This window comes from Phoenix dactylifera, unplaced genomic scaffold (genome assembly GCF_009389715.1).
Source record: "Phoenix dactylifera cultivar Barhee BC4 unplaced genomic scaffold, palm_55x_up_171113_PBpolish2nd_filt_p 000214F, whole genome shotgun sequence".
In the NCBI taxonomy this organism is placed as follows: domain Eukaryota; kingdom Viridiplantae; phylum Streptophyta; class Magnoliopsida; order Arecales; family Arecaceae; genus Phoenix; species Phoenix dactylifera.
In genome coordinates this window covers 889,857-906,698 of record NW_024067725.1, presented here as the reverse complement: position 1 = coordinate 906,698, position 16,842 = coordinate 889,857, and the positions used below count along the sequence as shown (strand labels likewise).

The 16,842-nt window shown below is 37.2% G+C and overlaps 1 protein-coding gene across 2 annotated transcripts; it reads left to right on the top strand.

Annotated features, from left to right (window-relative positions):
* Positions 1-8,832: 8,832 nt before the first annotated feature.
* On the top strand, positions 8,833-15,725 carry LOC103715365 (U-box domain-containing protein 45-like). Of its 2 annotated transcripts, none has more exons than XM_008802967.4 (6): positions 8,833-8,980; positions 9,448-9,525; positions 10,108-10,293; positions 11,147-11,254; positions 12,929-14,109; positions 14,773-15,725. In XM_008802967.4, exons 2-6 carry the CDS (start codon positions 9,475-9,477, stop codon positions 15,557-15,559), a joined length of 2,313 nt encoding a protein of 770 aa, XP_008801189.2. In that variant the 5' UTR covers positions 8,833-8,980; positions 9,448-9,474; the 3' UTR covers positions 15,560-15,725. The 2 variants fall into 2 exon arrangements, with proteins under 2 accessions (XP_008801189.2, XP_008801187.2); XM_008802965.4 differs by having other exon boundaries at positions 8,834-9,190.
* Positions 15,726-16,842: the final 1,117 nt, after the last annotated feature.

Genomic DNA, 16,842 nt, shown 5'->3' with positions numbered 1-16,842 from the left:
TATACAAAAATTTTCTCAAAATTGTGCAAAATTTACATCATACTTGTGATGATGAGATTTTTCTATGAAAATAATTTCATCACTAAAAATTACCAACAATAGTTTGGTGACGAAACTTTACTATCATCATGAAATTTGCAATCATTAGTGACGTTATTATTTCATCATGAACCATAATTGTAGCTAATTTCTAAATTTTAAAATAAAGAAAGAATAGATGATAAGAAATTTAGGTCACCAAAAGCATAAATATTTAGTGATTATTTCATCACCAAAATTTGTATTTCTTAGTGACGATAAACTTTGTCACAAAAAATTCCCTCCATATGGAGGGAATTATCGTATGATGTTTGATGACACTATTATTTTGTTATGAAAGCAATCATAGATTATTTTTATTTTTTATAAATAAAACAAGAATAGGTGACGAGAAATTTAAGTCACCAAAAGTAAAAATATTTAGTAACCCAAGATATTTCATCACAAAATTTACTAATTCTTTGTGACAATAAATTTTGTCACAATATAGTAAATATCATCACACAAAATTTTCCTTCATATGGTGGAAATTGATGCTAGAAATTTGGTGATGTATTTTTCCAACAAAAATAAAAAAAATGATTAACACTTATAACATGACGAAAGTCAGTTTTCATCATCAAACTTGTATTTTTATTGATGAAATTTCTTTTGTCATTAAAGTTTTTATCACAAATAATCTATTTTGTTGTAAAGCCAAAGGTGAGAAGAAGTGAGAGAGGTAGAGTTTCCAAGGTGAAAGGAGGTCTAAAACTACCGGAGTGAGAGGAAGTGAAGTGGTCGAGTTCAACTGAGCGCTAATGGGGTCATCAAGGCTATGACATGGAGTTGATGGGGTGACAAGAGGTTGAGGCACTAAGGTGAGAAGAGGGATTAGCATTTCTTCGAGCCTTTTCAAGTGATCTTGTAAAGTGGAGAGGACTATTAGCTTTAGGAAGGGGGTTTTATATGAAATGGTTTCTGGGTCAGGTATGTAGATTTTATTCTAGCCTAGATTAGTTATTGTACAGGCCAAGTCAGATTCAGTCAATTATGAATTTAAAAATCCATGGCAAATTCGGTTTTCAAAATAGGCCCTTCTTTTCATTCCAACCTAACAAGTTTTTAGAGTACGTTGGGCTGAGTCTATTTAGATTGGAACTACGGGCGGCAATTAGATTGGGTTGGACAAGATAACGGTTGGCTTAGATACAAGTTAGATTAAAAATTTGTCCGCTCGAACCTAACTTGTTTATTAAATGGGTCAAAAATACAAACCTGAATCCAACCATTTTATTAAGAGTAAATTACAAAAAAAATTTAGATCAAGAGTAAATTATACTTACACCTTATAGTTTGAAAAACTTATATTTACCTTTCTGAGGTTTTTCCAACATTTTAATCTATAACCTTAACAAAATATTAGTCAAACCATTAATCTTAAATGGGACATAAATACCACATCAGGAAAAAATTTCAAAAATGATCAAAATAATCTTAAGTGACATTATAGCCACCAAGGACAATAAAATATGTGCAATCAATCTCTTCATCCAAGTGTAATTTTGACTTTTCTATGAGATAAATAATTTCATTAACACTTTTAATTTAACTAGGTGTAAGGATAGGTTTTACAAATGATGGGGTGTAAATGTAATAAATAAAAACTTCAGGAAGTTTTTTGTAATGTACTGTTTTATTTAAATAAGTAACCTAAACCCGATCTATAACAGTTTAAATCAAGTTAAAAGACTAAATAGTTAGGCGTTGCCACCTCTAGCAGGTTGAGATCCAGGTCGTAGGTCTAAAAAATGGCAGGCCTCTTTCATTTCTCAAAAGGAGACTTTGTAGCCATATGTTGGATACACAGTCAAAAACCAAGCCCATACTGCTTGTCTACTACAATCGGACATCTCGATGCCTATGCTGTTTGCTCTCAGTGCAAAAATCTAAAGCCCCTAAAGGAAGTGCCCTGGTATTAAAAAAGAAGAAAAAGATAAATTCCTGCAATTGACTTGTAATGCATCTTGACACAAGACGCTAATAAAAAATAGAGGAATCAATGCCCAAAGAAAACATAGCCATATGCCCTTCACATGGTTGAGCTTCCTGTCATGTGGCGAGTCTAATATAAAAAAAACCATGCCAAAGCTCCTTCTACCAAACCAAAACAATACCACCAACAAGCTAGACCAAGAGAACCTCCTTACAAAGATATCCGCTGAAACTCCAGTGCATGATACTATGATCGCGACTCAATCCCAAAATGGATAAGTTCAAGCCTTGAGGGGTACATAAGAATGATGAGATTGATAAGTTTTTTAAGGTATTTTGTCATGTTACTAGTTGGTAGGGAGCAACGACTGAATCTAAGGAGTGTCCATCGGTTGTAGCACTGTCCGGCATTACCAACAAACATATTGGAGACACAACATATTGATGGAAACCAGCTTCAATTATATATTTTATCATGCAATAAAAGAATAGGTTGCTGTCCCAATGTTACACCAGTTCTGTTGAGAGAACAGGCCTTACATGTCCCTAGAAAGAAGAGGAATATGGTTGATGACATTTTATAATAATTGGATATGTGGTAAGATTGGCAAGAAGAATATGTTTGTGGATAAGATTGCAGGAAATCGATTCGGGCAGTCTATTGATGAGATCTAAGGAGCCACACACACACAACACACACACACACACACACACAGAGAGAGAGAGAGAGAGCGTATAATCGCATTGGGTCAAAGAGAGGGATTCCAGAGCGTATAATCGCATTGGGTCAAAGAGAGGGATTCCACCAAAAGTATAAATGAAGGTAAATATGTCCACATCATGTTTAGTTTTTAAGACCGTAGGAGCTTTGATCAAAGAAAGGGATTTCATCAATTGCTCCGAAAAATTCAGAGGGATCTCAAATAGAAGTAGATATCTACATTAAAATCCTGAAACTTATTAGCTGTTAGATCTCAACAACTTGCTTGGTTTAGGAATTTAGTAATTAAATACGAAAACATATAGAAGGTGCTAGATGATTTTATCAGAGAACTGGATGGGAATCATACCTTCGCCAGCATTTGGGAGACTAGGCATAGTCAGAAGAGGCAACTCCCCTCCCACCCCACCCTTTTTGTATATCACTAACTCTTTATCAAAGAAAAAAAGTAAAATACATTATAAAGAAATCTTGGATTTATAGTCTAAGTATTGTGATTATATATAACTCAACATAGTTTCCATCAAATATTGAAATGTTGGATTATTAATCATACCCAGCATAGGTATCCAACATGTTTGTTGCATCCAAAGGCACATGGCTTAGCCATCTTGCCTGCTAACAACAAGATTAAACATAAATGAACATGTTTCACTCGCAAGCACGTAACTACATTATTCATTTACGGCACCTAACAAAGTCAAGCTATGAGGCACAACTTAAGAATTTCATATGCTAAAATCCTACTTCATTTCATGATTTCATTCACATGAATGGTTTCTAATAATTCTTGTGTTGTTGTATTATACCAACCTAATGTGCACATAGCAATAGTTTATATATCCAATGACTATTATACTTAGTTGAGGGTTTGGGACAAATTTTTATTCAACAACCATATAATGGTAAAATGATTAAGGAATTGAATGACAAGTATTAGTTCCAAGTATCCCCTAATCCCTTGATGTATTAATCGCTGTCTGTAGAAGAGGTCACGGTCTCCTTCCTTCCTGATTTATCAGCTCACCTTAGCAATTTCTTGTTGCCAATTAACATAACTCAAAACAAGCACAACTTGCAATGAATGTCATAGATTGGTTTACAGGATATGGTGGCACAAAACAGGGTATGACACAAATGTAGACCGAGCAAAATAACTACAAAGAATTTGATGAATTAATCAAAACTTTTGGACACTCACTGAAACAGATTTATTGACCAACTATCTTAGATCACTTCCTCATAAAAGAGAAATTAGTATTTTTAAGTTTCTTTCTGGATAAGGCTTGTCTGCGAATAGAGGTGCCATTAGGGCTAGGTCAGGTCAAGTCTGGGATTCAGTAAATATAGACCTAGGTACATTGGGGATTCCAGTCTAAATTTTATTCCACATCCAGCCAATTAGAGGATCAGATCAAATCCGGGTTAGGGTAATAATATCAGGTCTTCAGGTATTAAGAATCATATCATACCTAGGGCATATCTAATTCAGATTACTGCAGCGTAGTTCTGGCTTCCCATGGGGTACCAAAAAATATATACCTTTATTAATTAATCAAGCTAAAACCATCCATATTTTGAGAAGTCCATCGATGAATCCAAGGTAAGCGCTCTACAAGATTAAAACATAAACAATATGCACTTGACAGTTAACCATATACAATGATTGACTAAAAATATATAAAGAAATACTTAATTTAAAGTTAACTACAACATTCAGACATATTCTGCAATGTGATTCTTTTGATTCTTTCTATTCTATTAAGTTATGAAACAAACTTTCATATGTCAAGAAATTAGGAAAAAAAAAAGAAATTAGAAATTGAAGGGTATGTATAAATTAATAGTGTATATATCATGCCCCCAACCCGAGAACGCGGGCCAGGGTTTGCGTCAACCGCCGCGTACTCATAAAGAACTCTCCCCACAAGCATGCAAGGCATCTGAACATAATATCATAAATATGCAACGGAATAATTTAACTAATAATATGCAAATTTATTTTATTAACTAACTCAATTTATAATGTCTCACAATTCTAACATTAGTCTAAGATAAAACATCAATTTAAATAAACTCAAATCTAAGATAACTTGTGCACAGTTCTTCTAGTTGCTCTCCTATATTAAAAACTTCGGTAGGCTAGTTCTCTTAATCTATAAAAATAAATAAGAAATCATGAGCTAAAGATAAGCAATGATCACTTAGCTAAACAAATCAGGCAATCAGATAGATAATAATTTGTAGAAAATAAGCATATATGCAGTACTAATACATGAATTAAATCCTTTTTTAAATGTTAAATTCCATTCATGAATTCATATTCTTTCAAATACTTAATTCATCTTATTGATTTTGAGCTATGACCACATATTTTCTGTGGCAGGGTCATAACACTGACTAATCATCTTGTAGTGAGCCATGCATCATCTTACGGCAAAGTCCTTCAGGAACGTTAGTCTGCTGGCATATGTTATTAATCATCTTGGACGCGACCTTTAGGACAAATCATGTGCCAACATATTAGCCTCTATTAGAGGGATCCTCAACACAGCCATGTCAAAAATTATGTCATTCTAGATTTCATATTCCAGTTCTAAATTCATGAGGTGTCAAAATCAATCGATCAAATCAATAATAAGATCATATATTGTTATAACCTTCCAAAATAATATATTGCATAAAAATATACTATGCATTAAATTCATGCATCATGAATATACCACTTAAAAGTCATGAATATAATAATTTAATGATTGATGATAACTTAGGAGAAGTGATACGTTACTTACCTTGCGAACACAATCCAACTAACAGATCTAATTAATTCTGAAAATTGTTCTCAGAGCCTAATATCCAAAAATCATATTTTTCTTTAAAATTTCATCATAATATATAAAAACTTAAATTCTATCACCATCATAAGGCCAACCAAGCGGAAGTGCCCGACACCTCAATTGATCCGATATTCATCAAATTATGCTCGAACTAAGATACATATAGGGCTCGTTTGGTTCGCGGAAAAAGAAGGGGGGAAAGTGTGGTCAACGGAAAAGTAATGAGATGCCTCTTGTTTGGTTAGAGTTTTTAAAGGAAAGAGATGAGAAAGTTGTATTCCCATGGGAATATGATTCCCACATTTTATAGGAAAGTCTTTTCCATGAGAAATATGAGAAAGTTACTTTCCCATGGGTGGGAATCACTTTATTTTTATTTTTTTCCAAAAGGCCCTTCAACATTAAAGAAGCATTAAAGAGGCATTAAAGACCTAATTTTTATTAAGGGCATAATAGGAATTATACATAACTTTTCCAAGAAAGTGGATGGCCAACCAAACATAAGCACTTTGGAAATTTGTCACTTTCCCATGGTCAACCAAACATGCCAAAAATACTTTCCTAGGTATCCTCTTCCTAGGAATTTGTTTCCCAGGAATCATATTCCTAGGAGGAAAAATGCTTCCCACGAACCAAACGAGCCCATAGTTCAACAAGGATCAAGTCAATCAAATCTAACAGTGTTTGGCAGGGGCCAAGTTGGGGGCTGACACACTGCCCGACGACTTGGGATCAGGATCCTTAACCAAGATGAATTCAAAATCACTATGAGTAGTCTTGCTGGATTCAACCATCCTAGAGAGAAAAAGTCCAACAAGAGAGAGAAAGAGAGAGAGGAGAGAGAAGAGAAGAGAGAGACCCTCTCTTCTTCTCCAAAATAGGGGATCCGTCCCTCCCTTTCTTCTCGATCGGATCTAAGGGCGGCTGTGGCGGCCAACCCCAACGGCGGCAGGAGGCAGTGAGGCAGGCTCGGCCAACCTCGACGGTCGACGGAGGCGAACAAGGGCCGGCGACAAGCGAAAACAAGCCAAAATAGGACTCCTCTATTTCAGCGATTCTCTGACGATTCGCCGTCCCAAACGAGGCAATCAAGCTTCCACATCATGAGAAAGAGAAGGAGATGAAAGGAGTACCATACCTAAGTTTGGTGAGGATTCCAGTGGCTCTCTCTCTCCGGCAACAAGTCGAGGAAGAAGAAGAACTGAAAGAGCAATTGGGATTCAGTGGCTCGACGTCGGATGAACTCGAAGAAGAAGAAGGAGTTCTATAAATAGATGATTCCGGCCTTAGCCGGCCGATCTCTAGATCACGATGAACTTTCTATTTCATCGTGATCGAGGGGGGAGAAGACTACGGCCGAAGTCTTCTTCCTGGTGCCTTCACATGTCACACATGAGGCCCAAAGCTATGTGGTTGGGCCAGCCAAGTGGACCGGGCCTAGTCTTAGAGTCTCATATTCCCCCCTCTTAAAAAAATATCCATCTACAAAATTTTCGTACCTATAGTTTCGAAGATTTGAGGATATTTCTACTTCATCTTATTTTCCAATTTCCTAGGTAGCTTCTCTTTCTAAATGACAACTCTACTGCACCTTGATATAAAGAATAACACGGCGTCTCAAAACTTGATCTTTTCAATCCACTATCCATACTAGATGCTCCTCATATGATGGATATTCTCTAATGCATAAAGGTTCAAGCTCCGTAACATAACTTGGGTCTGGTATATATTCTTCAACATGGGGACCTAAGAAACATTGTGCATTCCGGCCAGGAAAGGCAGTAAGGCAAGTTTATAAGCCACCTTACCAATTCTTTCCAAAATCTCGAACGGACCAACAAATCTAGAATTCAACTTGCCTCAAACACTTCTGATTTAATAGGACTCCTCTGTTTCAAAAATACTTCTATCTTTAATAAGTACATCTTGTTTCTGATTTAACAATAGACGTAGCACATGTTACCTCCTATTAGCTATCAGTTTAACAATAATTTTATATGGAGTGATATATAAATTGATAGCACGATAGTAAAATGGAAGCGATGCATCTGACCTTTACAGGATTATAGTAATAAAGTGTACTTCCATGATGTAGGCATAGAATATGATGGGAAGAATTGCTTTACTATAAGATACATCTCTATGGATGATGGCCAATAGCATTTTAAGAGAAAAGATAAAAAATCATTTGGATCAGGAGTTTATCATCTAATATAGATCGTAATGTAGATTCAATTTCAGCAGGGGAGACCGTTCTATAAAGTATCTCATTATCACTCAGATAGATAATAAAGTATTTGATGGTGGAAGGATTATCAGATGTGTGGTATTCTCATTTATGGTAGTTTCCCTTTTAAAAGCATATATCTCTATATTTCCAAGACTCTCGTGTGGTTTTCCGCTTTTTTCTTGCTTTTTGCCTGCGTCTTTTCAACTCACGTGTCTCTTCCTTGCCATCAGGGCAATCTCCAACCCGTACCTAGAACGCACTGTATTCCCGCCACGTGGCAGATAACCCCTTCTGATTGGTTGTCACGTGTAGGTTCTTCTTTCCAAATCCACTAACTGACTTACACGTGTACATCCGCTGTAGTGAATATTGGCATCATAGAAAAGTTAACTCACCACCGGCAAAATCAGCGGCGAAGAATCAGCCACGTTTAAGAGCGCGAGAAGTTTCGAGCGCAAATAATGAAATCCCGCCAGGCCAGTGGACGGTGCCGGCTTCCGTACTCCCGGACTGAGACAATCCCTAGCTATACAGGAAAACCCTTCTACTTTTACGAAATATCAATCCGTGCCACTAAAGCACCAAATGCCTGAACCAACCAAAGTTTGGTTAACGCGAACTATTCCGTAATTTTGAGATTTAAGTGTGGCTACGTGTGGCATACAAAAATATAATGGAGACAGATCTAGTAATCGACAAAGATGTCGGCAAGCCGATAAACCAGGAGACAAAGAGCCGGTACATGAACTCCAACTAACCAACGGTTAAATTTTCGAATAGTCATCAACCGGACAGTCATTAATTTATTAATAAATTCGGCAACTCCGTGCCGTTTGATTCGTCGAAGCTTGGATTCACCTAACGAACGGTTAGGATAGCTCATATAGCCAATATTTGTACATCACCGACGACGGACGGTAGCCATCCCGACATTATCTTTAATCGACCAATGATTAACAGCAAAATGATTATCTTAATCGTCAGATACACTACTTTAAGTTTTCATTAAACAAATCAAGAGTCCCTTTCGTAACTCGCGTTCTTTGTTCTCATTCTTCGCTCTCTCTCTCTCTCTCTCTCTCTCTCGCTCATACCTCCGCCCCCGGCTTCCCCCCGTCCCGGCGAGAAAACCTAGATATCGTAGTATACGCAAATGAGTTCAAACGGGAGTGATTTTTCGTACGTATTGAAATGGGAAACCGTGGAGATTTTACCGAGTTTGAAAGATTTTGAAGCGCTCTTGCGGTTTCTCTCGCATCTAGTGGTTTTTGAGCTGCGGGATTTCGAGCTCTGTTCTATCTTTTTTCAAAAGAAAGGAAGCTTTATTTGGAGTTAAATCTGATGAAATTTCTGATCCTAATTTCCTATGTGCCGTCTCTTTTGAACCTTGTAAGTGCGGTGATTTAAGCTGCTTTTTTTTTTCAAATTGTTTTTTCTGAGATCGCGATTAAGCTAGCGATCCTTTCTTCCAGCAGGATTTCGAATTCGTTTTTGATTTTTCCTGGGATTTTTTTTGTTGTTATTTTGAACTTTGGGAAGGATGTGCCAAAGTGATCAACCGGGCATTGTTTTAAAGTTTTCGTTAACATCGTTGTTCTATTGCTTTGTAATTTAGTAACTTTTTGATCTTTTAATTTCTGTATCAGATGATTGAACTTTATTGAAGGATAGTTATGGATGCTGCTGAGATTGAAGAGAATCTATTTGTCGCCCGCGATGCGAAGGTATCCATGCTTATCTTTTTCTGAGATAAGTAAATTTCAGTGTTTCATCTAAATAGGTTAACGATTATTAATTGATGAAATAATGAAATCATCACTATATGTGGTACAAGATGCATTAACTTTTTTACTGTGTCAAGATGTTCTTTTTGCTCGGTAATGACATAGTAGTGTTATTGTGGAAAATACATGACACTATTTACGTAGTTGTGTCATCTTAAGCCAGTGTTTCTATCACATACGGTTGTACCAAAGAAAACCACACCAAAAGTATCTTCATATTTTCTTCGTAATAAATTTTCCTTTCATCTGGTTTGATATTTTCTTGAGCTAAAGGATTCCTGCTTCTCAGAATAATCATGTAAAGCAGCTAGTAGATGTACTTTTCTGAACCAAATTTATTTCCATATTTTGTACATTTGCTTAAATAAGTGATTGATTGCAAAGGGATTGATAAATCTATATTTCTGTGATCCTGCTTTTTGCTAAGGTGATCATTATAGCTTATTGAAATGGTATTCATATTATAATTTTATTTCCCACTCTGGATTAAATGATTGAGGAACTTATGATGTGCGGGTGCAGTTGCATGGAGGAATGTGTAGAATACTTTCAACAATTGTTTGTAGAGTGCTGGAGATCTTTCCGTTAATTGAAGCAGCAAGACCCAGAAGCAAGTCTGGAATACAGGCACTTTGTGCGTTGCATGTGGCCCTTGACAGAGCTAAAGGCCTTCTGCGACATTGCTCGGATTGCAGCAAGTTTTACTTGGTAAGTCATTTTTGTTCAGATTGCAAAAATTTGACCTCTGTATTATCTGGTTCTGTAGGTTGCATTTCACTCAACTAATGGGTATGCTCTGAAAGATTTTTGGTTCTCTTTGTTTCTTTTATTTGTGTGTCAAAAGAACTATTTAGTAACTGTCACTTTTTTACTAATTATAGAATAATGAACTATGTTTAAAGAATGATCTAGGGAGGTTGTTGATGGAAACGGATTTATCTTGTGAAAATTGTAGTTTGGACATCCCAATTTACACATCTGCTCTTCCTAGAAATTCAGCTTCTTACTTCAGCTTCATATTGTTGTTGCTAATGATATTGGAGATTGCAAACCCGTGAATATGACAGTTAAAGTCTTCGGAAGCTATTATAGCTGTTATAGATGCAAAATCTTTCTGCAGTTATGCACTCACTGTGATAACACAATCCATTCTTTATGTGAATCTTGCTGCTTTAGCTTCACACATTTGAACAAATTATAGTTAATGTCTACTAGCCTGCTTCATGATTAGACTGAAGATGATTTCTAGTTTTTATGATACCCAATAGCCTGCTTCAGATATGCACTCACTGTGATAATGCAATCCATTCTTTATATGAATCTTGCTGCTTTAGCTTCACATGTTTTAACAAATTTTAGTTAGTGTCTACTGGCCTGCTTCATGATTAGACTGAAGGTGATTTCTAGTTTTTGGAGAGGTTAATTTTCCTGTATGATGGTGCAATCTCTGCATACAGCACTAAGGTCAATAGAATTGTTATCCAGATGAGCTGAATGATGTAATTTGTGCTTGATGATCTTTTGCTTTGTGGGGGTCTTATCTGCATTTATTGATTTGCAGGCTATAACTGCAGATTCCATCCTTATGAAGTTTGAGAAGGCAAGATGCTCTCTTGAAGAAAGTCTTAGGCATGTTGAAGACATAGTCCCACAAGCTATTGGTTTTCAGGTATATTATAGAGATCAAACTATTCAAATATTTGCTGCATTATTTGGCATAATGTTTCCATACTTAACAATGTTTTTATAATTATTTCTACACCAATGCTGTTACATATAGAGTTTTATGATGCCTATGTTGTAATTTACGAAAGGACCTACGCTCATATATTCTATTTGCAAGTGTTATACCCAAGAAGCTGTGCACACCCACTAAATTTTAGATTTTTGGTGAATTCCTCATTTTAACCAGACACCAACCCATAAAAGTTCAATGCGAAGTTGACAGCTGCTTGTAAAATGTTCTTATGCTTAATCTAGGACTGAGACTACCATAACTTGAACTGAATTACCAAAATCTTCAACCTAAGCTGGTGCCAAATTTACTACCATAATTATGTTTTTGCCCATTGCTTGAGAATGCTTATGCACTCCTTAGTGCACAGACAATTGTGGGTGCAAGCAACCTTCATTTACGTTATAAACGAACTATTATTCTGTTTTCTTAAACGTATGAGTAACTTCATTCTTCTTTCGTGCTTGCATGGATGTTTGATTGTCTTGTGGTACATGAATGCTTTTCCTTCCTGGTAAAGTCCGTAAGCTCTCAGATAGTTTTGATGGTGTTCTACAGGATGAATAGGTTTTGATTTAGTTTCGACTGAAGCAAATGAGTGTCAATTTTGGAAGTTTCAGTAGTTTTATATCCTTTTTCAGTTATTTTGATTGAAAACTATAATGAATCAAACATACCAACTATAACTAGGAAAATCAGAAATGATGAAGAAAATAAAATAAGTGTTGGAGACATCTTTTGATAGTTCCACATTGAGACAGTTCAAAACTTATTCTAAGAATATTTTTTGATGTTTAAAAACTATATTTTGTTTGTAATGCGTCATAGTACTATTTAACAATCTAACATATGAGAATCTCAATGTCTGTAACATAGCTGAGCCTATGTCAAAACTTGCTTCAAATCTCTTTGGAACATAATGTTTCAATGCTTCCAAATATTCTAATACCTTGTAGGATACATGTTCACTTGAGACGAAAATCTTCTTGGGAGTCAAAGTAATGAGGAAATGGAAAACAACAAAAGCATGGATACATATAAAGAATTTTGCTGGATAATTTCGGGCCTGTTTTGCATTTTTTCTGTTTTTGTGATATTGCTTCTCTACAAATTAGCGAAATACCACATGGAGATAGATGTTGAAGGATAGCATCTGCACAAAACTTCTGTTATTTTATTGCTTTCATTTTCACTCTTTTTTAAAAGTAATGAATCTTTGCTACCAAAAGCTTTAAAGATTTTACAGACAATTACAAAATACAATAGGGTTTCTTCATACATGTTTTCTATTATAGCTCATTATTCTTCTTGGGTTTTTGAAAAAGAAAGCAGAACATGGAAGCAATACCAAACAGGCCCTTAGCTTTCGCTGAAACTCTGAAAGCAGCTAAGTTCCAGATAGTTTTTGATTGATAGTTCTGAGTGAAATTTCAACTCATGTGGCAGGAAAACTCAATATATGAACCTATAGCCACAAGTAATCCATGGAAATTTCTTTGGGTTATTCTACCAGTTAGCAGATCTGTTTTGCTAAGCCTTTTTATTTGTCCCTGACCTTCTTTCCATGCCTTTTTGCTGAATGGTTGGACTTGCCTGGTTTCATCTCAGATTATGGAGATTGTTCGTGAGCTGGAAGGAACTATGTTTCTATTGGATCAGTCAGAGAAGCTGGCTGGTGATGAAGTGATTGCTTTGCTTCAGAAAGACAGACGATTTAGTAGTAGATTCAATGATAGTGAAGAACTTGAGGTCTTCCACCAAGCTGCTTCTAGGCTGGGCATTACATCTTCGAGAGCAGCACTCACTGAGAGAAGAGCTCTCAAGAATCTGATTGAAAGGGCTCGTGCAAAGGAAGACAAACGGAAGGAATTCATTTTATCTTACTTATATCATCTCATGAGGAAATACTCAAAGCTTTTCAGATGTGAGGTTGCAGATGATACCGACTTTCAAGGTTCAGATCCTTGTTCCCCTACAATACCAGGCTTTGAAGAGGTCTCTGCCCCTGATGGAAATGGTGTTGCCTTTGAGAGACAGCTATCAAAACTTCGCTTTTTTAATTTCAAGAAAAATGGGATAATATCAGGAAAAGTGCCACTTCCTCCTGAAGAACTCAGATGCCCTATCTCCTTGCAACTCATGTATGACCCGGTCGTTATTTCATCAGGGCAGACCTATGAACGTATTTGCATTGAGAAATGGTTTTGTGATGGGCATAGTACATGCCCCAAAACTCAGCAACAGCTCCCCCATCTCTGTGTAACTCCAAATTATTGTGTTAAAGGACTCATAGCAAGTTGGTGTGAACAAAATGGTGTTCCTCTGCCTGATGGTCCCCCAGAACCCCTTGATGTCAACTATTGGAGGCTGGCTTTCTCAGAATGCGAGGCCATGGATTCCAGATCCATGGGGAGTATTGACTCTTGCAAGCTTCAGGGTGTCAAGGTGGTCCCATTGGAATATGGTAGTATCACAGAGGCATTCCAGGGGATTGATGCTTGTACTTTAGACAACAGTTCCTGTCAGGATGGTGAAGTGGATGAGCTTGAAGGATACAAGAGTTTGCTAGCTGTGCTGCGTGAAAGCAACAGTATGGGAAAAAAATGCAGAGCAGTGGAGCAGATAAGGTATCTGCTGAAGGATGATGAGGAAGCAAGGATCTTTATGGGTGCAAATGGTGCTGTTGAGCTACTCCTTCAGTTTTTAAAGTTGGCTGTCAATGATGGAGAGAAGAAGTCTCAAGAGGTTGGAGCCATGGCTCTTTTCAACCTTGCAGTTAACAATAACAGGTATTCTGGTTGATGCATTCTCAAAGATAACTTTTAGTCAGATATCTTTGTTAGAAATCAGTAACTTGCTATACTATAGATTGTACATTAGTGTAGGCAAATTATAATCTCATTGGTCCTCAAAACAGTGATGACTTGTTTTGCTGGGATAAGTTGCGTATCAATTGAGTAAATTGTGACCCTTGGAATCTTTCATTTACCATCTCATTTGCATCTGTTTCTTTTCTTATATAAATTCATTATGGAAGTCCCCATGATTGCACCTTCTCCCACTTCTCTCTATCAAATGTTGTATCATCCAACTGAATATTGTTAATTCTCTGTTGGATCTACCGCTGTATCTACCACTTACCTTGTGAGGTGCCACTTCCCTTTGCACTATTGGCATGCCACTTGTATAATCCTTTTGGGTCCCTGAATGTCACTCTCATTGCAACCTGTACAAAATGGAACGCATGCAGCCCCTCCTCTCCTTTTGTTAGCTGAAATAAGTATCTTGATTCAGTTGACAGAGGAATTGAAGACATAATTGGAATATGAGTTATTTTTTCCATGGTCATATTAAACTTGATTTTGCTTCTTTTTTTGTTGTGTGTGTGTAGGGGCAGTGGGCCCTTCATTATTTTATCTTTTCTGAAAACTCCTGTTGTCAACTTGAATCAGGAACAAGAGTATGCTGTTATCTGGTGGGGTGTTGCCTCTACTGGAGCAAATGATCTCAAATTCAGAGACACGAGAAGCAGCCACTGCCCTCTGCCTTAATCTTTCCTGTCTCGACGAGGCCAAGCCCTTCATTGGCTCAAGCCAGGCAGTCCGGTTCCTGGTACAGCTCCTACAAGCTGAAGATACTGAAAGCAGTTCCTGCAAGCATGATTCCCTTGACACCCTTTACAACCTCTCCTCCCACCCACCCAACATTCCTCTCCTCCTATCATCTGGTATTGTTGATGGGCTTCACTCTCTTCTCACAGCCTGTGGGAGCCCTGAAGCGGAGAAGGCCCTTGCTGTCTTCATAAACTTGGCAACAAGCCAAGCAGGAAAAAGAGAAATAATGTCGACCCCTGGCCTAATTGGCGGGCTCGCAGCCATCTTGGATATCGGTGAGCCAACAGAGCAAGAGCATGCTGTTTCATGCATTCTTATACTGTGCAATGGTGATGAGAGATGTAGCCATATGGTGTTGCAAGAAGGGGTAATACCATCCTTAGTTTCCTTATCAGTGAGTGGGACAGCAAGAGGGAAGGAGAAGGCACAGAAGCTGCTAAAGCTTTTCCGGGAGCAGCGGCAGAGAGAGCCTTCACCTGTGAGGCAGCAGCAGCTGGTGGAGCGTTCTGCTGGCAAAGGGGGGGTTATGGAGTCGAAACCATCGTGTAAATCAAGATCGAAAAGGCTTGGGCGGACCCTGAGTTCCATATGGAAGAACAAGGGGTTTTCAGTGTATCAATGTTAGTAGTGATCAGGGGCCATGTAAACTGTTCTTTTTTTCTCTTCAGTTTCTTCTTTCCCTTCACGTTGAGGGTAACTGGTCATTTTCCTTTTACCCTTGAAAAACAGATGTACAGGACTTTTCTTCTAGTATTTTAATAGCAAATCCTTGTTATTTTCCTTGTGTTAAATCATTGGCATCCATTTATATATTTTAATATGTTTTAAACCCTGGAATACCTGTTAGCTCCAGTGCAGAGTTGGTGAGGAGGGTTCTAAACTTTGGCTTTAACTGCAATATTGATGAATTTATGATCTAGTCAACAATCAACGAGTATATTTGTTTTCTTATTTTTTTGAGGGAAGTTTTCTTTCTTTCTTTTTTTTATTTTTTTTTATAGAAAACGGTAATTCATTTAGCTCTAACGTGAGTACATCATGCCAAATCAAAAGAAAGTAGGGGCATTTTGAATAAAATTCCAAGGGATGCTAACTTGTAGGGCGTCATGTCTAGTAGATCTTTATTTCAAAAGAGAAGTTAATTAGATCTTACTGTGTATCCAATCAAGACCCTCATGTCACGGATTGCAGGAACTGTTTACAATTTATGCTGTAGATGATTTGTTGCCCTAGTATACTCATACAGCGGCCTGAATGTAAAAATAATTTAGTGGAGTAATTAAAAAATATGTAAACATGGTTTGCTCAGTAGTCATGTCTTTGTTGATCAATCATGTGCATTCTTATGTAAGTAGTGAGCAAAGTGGGTTATGATATGTTTGGCCAGGCAACCTATGCTAATCCCTTTGAAGTTCGACCAACACTAGCCCTTGAAGTTGGGATGACTTTGAGTGCTATGTTTTGAATTTCCAGAAACTCGGTTTCTCCAAAAGCTTTTGGGGGAGCTCGGTCTTGCATAGACTTAATTTAAAAGAAATATAGATCAAAATCTTGTGGTTGGTCATGGCCACTTTATGAATATTTTGAATTTGTTGAACTTTCTGGTTGTGCTTGTCACGCCCCGAACCCAGCACCCGGGTCCGGTACGCGACCGGCCGCATGAGCCCTAGAGCAGTGCCCTAAAGATCATGCAAGGCCTATGATTAACAAAATTCCAATAAATCCACAATTAATTTAATAATTCAAATAGACAAATCCGACATGTCAAAATAAACAAATTAGTTCAATTACGAGCTCTTCAAATGTTCATCGACATCAAAGAAGGATAAACAACTAACTAACTAATGACTCTGGTGCTCGCACTTTGCGCCCATCCCATCCAAAACTATGCATCCTGCAATTCTGGTA

Coding starts and splice junctions, on each gene's coding strand:
- LOC103715365 (XM_008802967.4), top strand. CDS start 9,475: ATGGATGCTGCTGAGATTGAAGAGAATCTATTTGTCGCCCGCGATGCG. Junction 9,526..10,107: donor TTGTCGCCCGCGATGCGAAG/GTATCCATGCTT, acceptor GTGCGGGTGCAG/TTGCATGGAGGAATGTGTAG. Junction 10,294..11,146: donor ATTGCAGCAAGTTTTACTTG/GTAAGTCATTTT, acceptor ATTGATTTGCAG/GCTATAACTGCAGATTCCAT.